Raw genomic sequence first — 9,866 nt, forward strand, 5'->3', positions numbered from 1 at the left:
GCTTGCTGAATCGCCTAGAAATGGAGATCGATCTTATATCGTCGTAGATAGTCGTAGATGAGAAGTTGCAGAGCCTAACGCTGCAATCAATTCGCCGTGTAAACTGGAATTCCTTTCTTTGAACCGAAGATTCGAAGCAGTAGAGCGTGATCGGTACTTTCATCGATCCATCTGGAAATTTGTGGCTGATACTATGGGGAGCTACGGATTGTAGTGCTTCAGCAACAAGTCGGACTGAAGAATCTGCTTGAAGGTACTGAAGGATGTCTTACACTCTGCCATCCAGGCGAAATTTTTGTTAGCTTTGAGCAGCTCATCGAGCGGATATCGAAGCTTGTGCATACTCGGGACGAAATTCCCATAATAATTGATCGCCCCCAAGAACGAGCGTACTTCCGAAACGTTTTTCGGCACTCGGCAGAAGGTTTCGACTTTGGATGGATCCGGATGCAAACCGTGCTCATCGATGAGGTGTCCAACGTATTTGATCTGTCGCTGGCCAAACGAGCACTTTTCGGCTTTGATGGCGAATCCGAATTCCTGGTCTTCTTCGTCGACTGCGCCAACTAAAACATCATCGAGGTATCCCGAAGTACGTTCGAGACCAGCAAGCATTTGGTCTACGAGCTGCTGAAATGCTCCAGCTTGGCGAAGATGTCCTCCGACAAAAGAAGCGGATACTGGTGCGACTGAAGAACGTCGTTAAGGCTTGTGGAGTAGTCACCATGATGATTGCGCCACTTGCTTTCCGAACAACGACGATGGGAGCGGCCCACTCTGAAAAGTCGACCAGTGTGATGATGTTGGAACTTTTTAGCCTATCTAGTTCTGCTTCGACAGTGCTGTACATCGGTCTTTTAGGTCGGAACACTGGTGGTTTGCCTTCCTTCAGCTTAAACTTTATTTTCGCCTTCGTACACATCCATGGTGCAAGACTTTCACCCCAACAACAAACACGTCGCGGGTGGGCTGCGAGAACCTCCGTATGTAGATATAGAGGTCATTGCGGTTCACGCGTGGCGTTTATTGTGGGGGTGCTCGTCTCCTACGCGAGTTTATGATACAGGTTAGAGGTGTGCGCCGGTCAGAAAATCGTCGGCGGCGGCGTTCGTCATAATTCTGGTCGGCTGAGGCGGCGTTTTCGGCGTCACGCCGACAGCCATTTTAGCCGGCGGCGGCGTAGATCGGCGTGGCGTTTTTTTATTGATTTTTTTATCGTCGTCGAATCTCGTCGATTACGATGAGGAACAGTAACGGTGATAGAATACATCCTTGCCTCACACCGGCTACGACCCGGATAGGGTCGGACAGAACCCCATTGTGCAGCACTCCACACGAGAAGGCCTCGTACTGTGTCTCGATGAGACCGATGATTTTCTCAGGAACTCCCTTGCGTCTCAGGGCGCCCCACATATTCTCGTGATTGAGACGGTAGAAAGCTTTTTGGTAGTCAATGAATACCAAGTAAAGGGACTCTTGGAATTCGTTGACCTGCTCCAGAATAATGCGGAGCGTGACAATATGGTCCACACAGGATCTTCCGGCACGGAATCCAGCCCGCTGCCGCCGGAGAGTCGCATCGATCTTCTCCTGAATCCGGGCTAGGATGATTTTGCACAGAACTTTGAGAACGGTACACAGCAACATAATGCCTCGCCAGTTATCGCATTCAGTCAGATCACCCCTTTTGGGCACCTTCACTAAGATACCTTGCATCCAGTCGACCGGGAAAGTTGCGGTGTCCCAGATATTACGAAATAAACGATGCAGTAGTTGAGCGGATGTCATGAGGTCAGCTTTGAGCATCTCGGCTGATATGCGGTCGACCCCTGGGGCTTTATTCGATTTCATGCTTTGGATGGCTGTTTGAATCTCTAGCAGTGCTGGAGCTTCGGTATTGACGCGTGTTATACGTCGGACCCTAGGCAGATCATGCCGAGGTGGGGATGGCCTGGCTGGCACTTGAAAAAGTTGTTCGAAGTGCTCGAACCAGCGTTTCAGCTGGTCAGTTGGGTCGGTCAATAACTGATCATTCGCGTCTTTCACAGGCATCGTTGCATTCATCTTCGCCCCGCTTAAGCGTCGTGAGATATCGTAGAGGAGGCGAATGCCCCCGGTTGCGGCGGCTCTCTCTCCTTCGTCGGCCAGAGAGTCTGCCCACGCTCGCTTGTCCCGTCGACATGAGCGTTTTACTTCCTTCTCAAGAGCCGCGTATCGTTGACGGGCTACGACTTTGGCTCCTCTGGTTTTCGATCGCTCTATCGCGGCTTTAGCTTCTCTTTGCTCCTCTATCTTTCTCCAGGTCTCATCGGTGGTCCATTGTTTTCTCTGGGTGCGTAGTTCGCCCAGATTGTTCTCGCTGGTGGTGATGAAGGCATTCTTGATGGCGGTCCATTGGTCTTCCACGCTGCCACCTTCCGGGATATCTGCAGCACGCGTCTCCAGTTCTTCAACGAAGGACCGTTTCACCGTGGCATCTTCCAGTCGGCGTGTGTAGAATCGTCGTCCAACTCTTTACTCATGCCGATGAATCCGCGCAATGCGCAGGCGTATTTCGCCGATGAGGAGGTGATGATCAGACGCGATATCGGCACTACGTTTATTCCGTACATCAAGAAGGCTCCGTTTCCATTTTCGGCTGATGCAGATGTGGTCGATTTGATTTTCTGTAAAGCCGTCACGGGAGACCCACGTGACCTTGTGAACCGGTCGATGAGGGAAGAGCGATCCCCCGATCACCATGTCGTTATTACCACAAAACTCTGCGAACAGCTCTCCGTTTTCGCTCATTTCTCCGAGACCATGGCGTCCCATAATGCGCTCATGGTTCGAGTTGTCGGATCCGATCTTCGCATTGAAGTCGCCCAAACAGATCTTGATATCACCCTTTGGAATTCTATCTACGGCGGCATTGAGTTGACTGTAGAAGTTCTCTTTGTCTTGCAGATCGGCAGCATCGGTTGGCGCATAACATTGGATTATAGTAAGGTTTCGGACCCGTGTTCTAAATCTGGCAACGATTATCCTTTCACTTAGAGGTTCCCACTTCATAAGCGCAGAGTGTGCCTGAGCGCTTAGTAGGAAGCCAACTCCGCGATGCCGGGGAGCGTGTTCACCTCGTAAACCAGAGTATAGCAGAACTTGTCCCGACGGCGTTCTGTGTTCTCCAAAGTTTGGCCAACGGACTTCACTCAGTCCCAGGATCTCAAGCTTCATGCGGCGTGCCTCATTGGCAAATTGTGCCAATTTACCCTGCTGGGCTAGGGTTAAAACGTTCCATGTCCCTATTCGTGTCCGTTGTTTCGCGCTAAGAGTCGTCGCCGTATAATCAGTCCGTATTCTTTCATTATCGGATTCTCGAACAAATTGATGTTTTCGGGAACAGTAGGTTGTTGGCCCAAGGTTCCCTATCCACCTATTCAACGTAATGTTGTAAGGATATCAATCAGGAAATTTTACGAAAACTACACTGGATCTTCGGAATTTGCTCTGAAAATTCTGTGGATTTCTACAAATTTGAATCGGCGTGGAAAATAACAAATCAGCGCGCGTAAAATCGTCGGTGGCGGCGGCGTGTCAAAAACTGTCGGCGGCGGCGCACACCTCTAATACAGGTTACTATTATAGCTTGCGATCGACGGGTGGTGAGGTTACCACCCTTGAAGTCGATGTTACGTTATAACGTCGAGTGCGTTAGCATAGGCGAGAGCGTTCTCAACCGTCGTCCCCTGATGTATTGCTTAATTGCTGGCCGGGGGATACGGACTGGCGAAAGGGGTTTGGTTTTAGTGGGTCGGGTGATCCCATCCCCACACTACCTGAGTTAACCTCCTCAAGAAAAAAAAATACTTTCGGGAAGGCTGCTTTGAAGGAGTTGACGGTCGTTGAATGACTGCGGAACTGGTTGCAAAATTGATCCATGGGCACTGACCCGAGATCGAAAGCGTCGATGAGATGGAGCCCGAGCAGATTAAGCTCCTGCTTGACGATGAAAAATCGACCGATGCACTTCTTCCCCTTGATGACCACTTCGCAGCTACACTGGAACTTCAGCTTGGGCTTGCCGGATGCTGTGGCGGCTTGCAATATAGTCGGACTTCCCGCAGGTTTCCCGATTCTCTGCCATGTCTGCTCGGAAATGATGCTGATATCCGACACAGTATCGAACTCCGCTTTCACTAATCTTCTTCGCTTCCGGACGTTCTTCGCCAGTACGCTTCGTGTTGCCGCTTTCTTGGACGAGAACCGCTTGTTTGGAGACCTGAGCTTCTTCACACTGGAACAATATCCGTCTTTGTGACCATGTTGACCACAGTCGTTGCATCGGTGTTCCTAAAACGGACAGTCCTATGAGTAGTGCACAGTACCGCAGCTCCAGCAAGGCGTTGCGGGACCGGTGCTCTTCTGATATTGAGAAGCCGCTGACATTCGTCCTAAAAAAGGGTTATATCGTTCTGCTCTTCAATGCGGCTGAGCAACCTCGTCCTGTTTTCCGCATCGCTTTCCGGCTTCAACCCACAAACGAACACGAGGCCCTTGAATTGATCCTCCGAAAGTTTCCTCAACTCGAACTCGACACAGAGTTTTTCCACCCGGTAGGCAAACGTTTTGTAGCCCTTGGCAGCTTACGTTGTGACTTGCAAGCATCGGTATCGCCTGTTAATCACGGACTCTGGCATGCCAAACAAACTTTTCAGCTTATTCACTGTGTCGTCAAATCGGATTTCGTTCGGGCTTTTCGGTTGGATGTAACTGGTGTACCTCTCGTGATCTGACGGGTCCAGCTTTCGTATCAGCAGTTCCACCTTGGCTTCATCGTCGAGTCGAACGGCATCTTTAGCGAATAGATCTTCGTACCGCACGTACCATCCTTCAAAGGTTACGTTTTGATCCGGTTCGTACCGAGATTTGCGGATGTTACTCTCTAGCGAATCGAGGAGGAATATCAAGGCAGCAACAACAACAGTAGTCAAATGGCAGAGAAAGTGGGGAACACGACCAAGTGCAGTGCAGGGGAGCCCCACCGCCTATCCCCAATGTGTCGACCTGGATTAAAAGAGCAGATGGAGAGCTGAACTTTGGCAAGGCCCAGCTCTTTACAGGTAGTAACGGATTCATCAGTTGGTAACTGCACATGTTTGTGGCTTCTTCGGCCTTTTCGAGATGTCAAGACGTGATAAGAACGACAGGGCACATTCTGTTCACGTGTCCATAGTTCGATGCAGAGAGGTGTACGAGGATGGAGGCGTGCGGAATGGGCACTATCACCTATTGTCGGAAGAATGGGAGCCGGAACTCAGAGCAGCGTGGTGCTGTCACTAGAGTGGCAACCATGATTGTCGACATCCTACTGCAAGGTTTTGGGCGAGCAACAGCAGGAACTTCTCGTCCGAGTAGGATAGATCCGCCGTCGGGGACTAGTCCGAGTAGTTTCTCGCGTGAAGTCCGTTTGCAAAGACGCAAGTTTTCAATGCAGTGTAAGATCATCTCTCTCTCTCACTGTCTCTCCTAGCAGATCGAACATTTGGGAAATCGTGCTAGTACTTTCACCCGGAACACTGCGAAACCTGATTTATACAACCATCTGTATATTAGGATCTATTTGTTTTGATCTGCTAATCCATTCTGTACTCGGTTCGGGCCGTGCGGCCGTCAGGTTTTCGCGCCGTAAAGGATTCCGTTGTCCATCAACGTATGCATCCTCAGGACGTTGGACATAATCGCCAAATAAGATTTGCTTTCGGGCGTTTGAGGTTGCCGATTGTATCGAGTCGTATTATCTCTTATACCGTTCATAGTGATTAGTTTTAAAGGCGGTTTATTGGGTCTGCGCAAAACTCCTGTCTCGTCGGAGGGCCGTCGTGTCAGGTCTGTTTAGTGTCCCACCTAACACCAGGATTCGGGCTTGTGCGCTTTGAGCGACACAGGGTCGCTTTGGCGGCGCCTGCTTGCGGATACATAGTTTATAGAAGTTCAACAGAGCCTACCGTCGAACCCCACCACATCCTAGGCAGGTACCCCAAATCGCAGTCGGCCTGGGGAGGGATCGTCAAGCCACATGGACATAGTCCCTGCTGCCCCCAGGCGTCTAAGGTGGCTAAACTACAACCACCCGAATGTTTGAAGGAGGCAACGCCCTCTGGTACCCTCATACGTCGACTATCCGTGAAGCCACTTGCCACGGTATTCCGGACAGATTTTTGACCGCACAGTTGAACAGGAATCCCTGTGATTAATATTTGTTTGTGTTACGGAAAACTGGTCTGTGAATGCCGGAGAGTCTCAAGTGTTCTAAGTGGGTCAGTTACTGTTGTCAATTAAGATTAAAAGATTTTCGAACTTGAACTGGAATTTAGTGCCCATGTACTAATATTCATGAGTATTAAAATAGATTCAGGAAATGAAAAAAAAAATGTGAAATTTGCCATACACTGACCCCACAATCATGAGTCACAACTAATATGAGTCATTTCCATTCAACCAATGTGCAAAATGGAGTGACTAATTATTGTTACAAAGTGGCCCATATATGTGGGGTCATTGTAACTACAATTGAGAAGATTTTAAAAAGTTAACCCTTTTTTGATCGAAATCCTGGTAAGGCCCATGTAAACGATCATTCTTCTTGCCAAACTTCTCTGCAACGGAATTGGAGATAGATGGCCTGTTGATGTTCTTTTCAAATATTATTAGTTTTCGAGGCAGTGATGCGCATCATCGAACAAAGACCGACCATCATCCCCAAATAGTTTTTGTCAAACCGAAACTTTTTCTTTGTCATAAATTAATTTTCGATCTAAAACGAAACAAAATAACAATGCATCAAAAGTTTGAGCATGCAATAAATTTATAACAACTCAGAGAATAAAAGTTCCACTACAATAAAATCGATCTCAACCCACACACACACAGAAACCAGAAACCGTGTTCGCTCAGTTTAAACGTTAATTTGCCTGCGTCTGCACAATATCCTATCGTAAACTGCTGATGGCGGAAGTTGTGAACTGAGAATGAACAGGAAAAAGTTGCTTATGCTTACCTCTTCTGTTGATGGGATGCCCCGCGTGCACCTTTCCAATTCCGTCCCCGGCGCGGCGGCCGTTCGATTTGGCTCACGATACGATTTCCCATCGGCCAACAACGTTAAGACGAGCACTGATGGAGAGACAAAAGTAGGAAATTGTTTTTCAATCACTTCCGCTTCATTTGCAGTTTTTCTTCGCTTTCTTCGTCCCTTCACATCGGCGGGGGTAGGAGTTATTTCTACAAATGTGACTCCGGACTAATGAAACTTTTAGCTGGACTTTTCCACCGCCGTTGTCATCGTCAGTTCAGCGTGCTCTCGTTATCGCCGCCAAGTTTATGCTTAATGGCAATTTAATGTTGTTCACAACGCCCATCGGTGTTATTTCTCTTTGGGTGAGGCTGGGGCAGGCTGTAGCCTTTAATGATTCTATTTATGTTTCTCCAATAATTTTAACATTTTTTTTTGAATGTTTGCTTTTTGATTCAAAATTCACATTGTAAAACCAACATCCAATTTTGGAATAAGAAACGTATCAGAACCAACATCCTCTATTCACTCACATTTCAAGGTAAATATGAACCAAAGCCGATGACCACAATCATTTACGTTCACTCTCCATTGCCTCGAAGCCTATAATACTGCGTCAATTCTTTCTTCTTCGCTTCAGAATTCAATCGTTTATCATTACACCCTTTGTTGTGTTGTTATAGAAGTTTATTATAGACCGCATAACGTCAGCCAATTGCCTTCAGGCGATTCCGGTTGACACTCAGATATCTTCCGTGTGGGTTGATGTTTGACATTCGTCAGGATGTTCCTTCGCCGTGGATCGGTGGTGAAAATTCCAACAAAGATAAACTCCCGTCGCCTACGTTCTCGCAGAAGTACCTACAGAAACTCGAATGGAAAATTGATTGAATCGGTAATAAAATTTTGCTTGTTATAGGCTAATGGAGCGAAATTTGAATTGGAAATGGACTGATTGACTTCCTGTCGGTGTTTCTGGCAGATCAGACAAAGAGAAGCGCTCTTTTCTCCTGACAACAATGCTACCGCGAATGGCTTTTCGGATGTATGGATTGTTATCGAACTGTAGGAGCTTATATTATATTTGATGTCTTCGATTTGGAATCCAGATTGGAAATGAGGCATTTAGGGTGCCAGCGGGTGTTGCTAGGTTGAGTATGTCGATGATAGCAACGATTCAGTGCGTGCTAGTAGGGTGATCACATGAGATTTCACATAATAGGACAACTCGCATTAATCGCCACAAAAATGTTCATTTATGCGTGTGGCGTAACCAAGCAGTCAGTGGGCTGTAACACTGCTACTAGCAAAGTACTAGCAAGGCGAACGGATGCCGAGCCAATACATGTAGCGGGTTGCTAATATTCCACTATGTGGCAGCCGTGCCACTAGCGAATGGCACGCGTGCCCAGAGAGCAATTTCTTAGTGGAGTAATCCTATAGCCTTTCGGTACAACTTTGTTGTACGAGAAAGGCAAAAACTTAAAAACAATTTAATACACCCCCAATAAAGTAGCAACAAGAAACACCCTCAACAACAAGCAACACACCGCAGCTAGCATTGCCTTGTACATATTCACAGCTTAACTAGAACACTAAGTTGAAAAGCAGGCCAAGTTTCAGTTGGAATGTAGATCCATTGAAGAAGAAGAAACCACTTATTTCCCACATTTCATTTTTTTTCTGCGTAGGTTGCATTTCACATGTATCTTATGTCATATGTCTATTGCATTATATCGTTAGGATCTGTTTACTTTATAGTCGATACTAACGAACCCTTCGTTAAAATATGTCTGACCTGTATATGAATAATACTCTGCTCAACACTTCGTATGCTTCCAAGTTGCCAAGGAATTTCAAAGGGCTGTTCAATGAATACAATCACGTCTTTCGCTCGGTAACTTTAGAAGGAAAAGCACCCGTTAGTTCAAATCCTTTCCCCCACGTCTCGTCTTTTCCTATTGAACCGAAGGCATCCTTGCTTTCATACGACGGTTGAGTCGCCTAAATCTACAGATCATCCAATAAAATCCAATTTTCCAAATCAACCAAATTTAATAAGCGCATGAAAGCAGGATTCCTTACATGCCCGCCGACATCGCCAACAACGGACGGTAGAATTTATTCTGAGGTTTTGAGTCTAATGGCAAATTTCCGTTTCGAGCACCGTCGAGGATTGCGGCGCTACGAATGGTGGTGAAGAAGTAGGGGAGCTGTGCCATTTGCCATCCGATGCTTTCATGTGCCTTCCATATCGAAACAAAATAATAAAGCACACATTTTTGTAGAGAGCTTCTTTAGCGAACCTGCGTATCCAATGCTTGAAAAATCACAAAATTATGAAACATGAAAACCTATGAGATGAGGCAATGCAATGGAACAGTCACCCTATATGCGGTTTTGTTACAAAACTAGGGTTTCTTCGGACAGGTACAGCCTTACATATTTCCTTTGTGGAAGGTGCGTTCAAGAAGGGAATGTTTCAGTAGTCTCCTACTATGAAGGATTGTGAGCCGTAGGGTGGCACTCGCACACTAGGCGAGATCCAAATCTGTTGAAGCATTTAAGACTATTTCAATTGCCTTAGTTCCCTTTTTGCATCGTGACTCTTGTCATACTTGCTCTGCAATTCAACGTATTTATATTTTTGATTAGAATTTTCACAGTTACATTTTTTTTTCAAACGGTGATCATATATTGAATTGAAGGATTGTCAATTTGTCATCAATTTTGTTTGACATTATACCAACTTCTAATTTACTAGTCGTTAAGTTTTTGTTATTTATTCTTTTGTATAACATGTCTAAATGTT

General features: G+C 46.6%; 1 protein-coding gene across 1 annotated transcript; it reads right to left on the minus strand.

Moving 5' to 3' along the window:
• Positions 1-201: 201 nt before the first annotated feature.
• LOC134222106 (uncharacterized) lies at positions 202-615 on the minus strand. The gene has a single exon (XM_062701249.1). It carries the CDS (start codon positions 613-615, stop codon positions 202-204), a length of 414 nt encoding a protein of 137 aa, XP_062557233.1.
• Between the last annotated feature and the right edge of the window lie 9,251 nt (positions 616-9,866).

This window comes from Armigeres subalbatus, chromosome 3 (genome assembly GCF_024139115.2).
Source record: "Armigeres subalbatus isolate Guangzhou_Male chromosome 3, GZ_Asu_2, whole genome shotgun sequence".
Lineage (NCBI taxonomy): Eukaryota > Metazoa > Arthropoda > Insecta > Diptera > Culicidae > Armigeres > Armigeres subalbatus.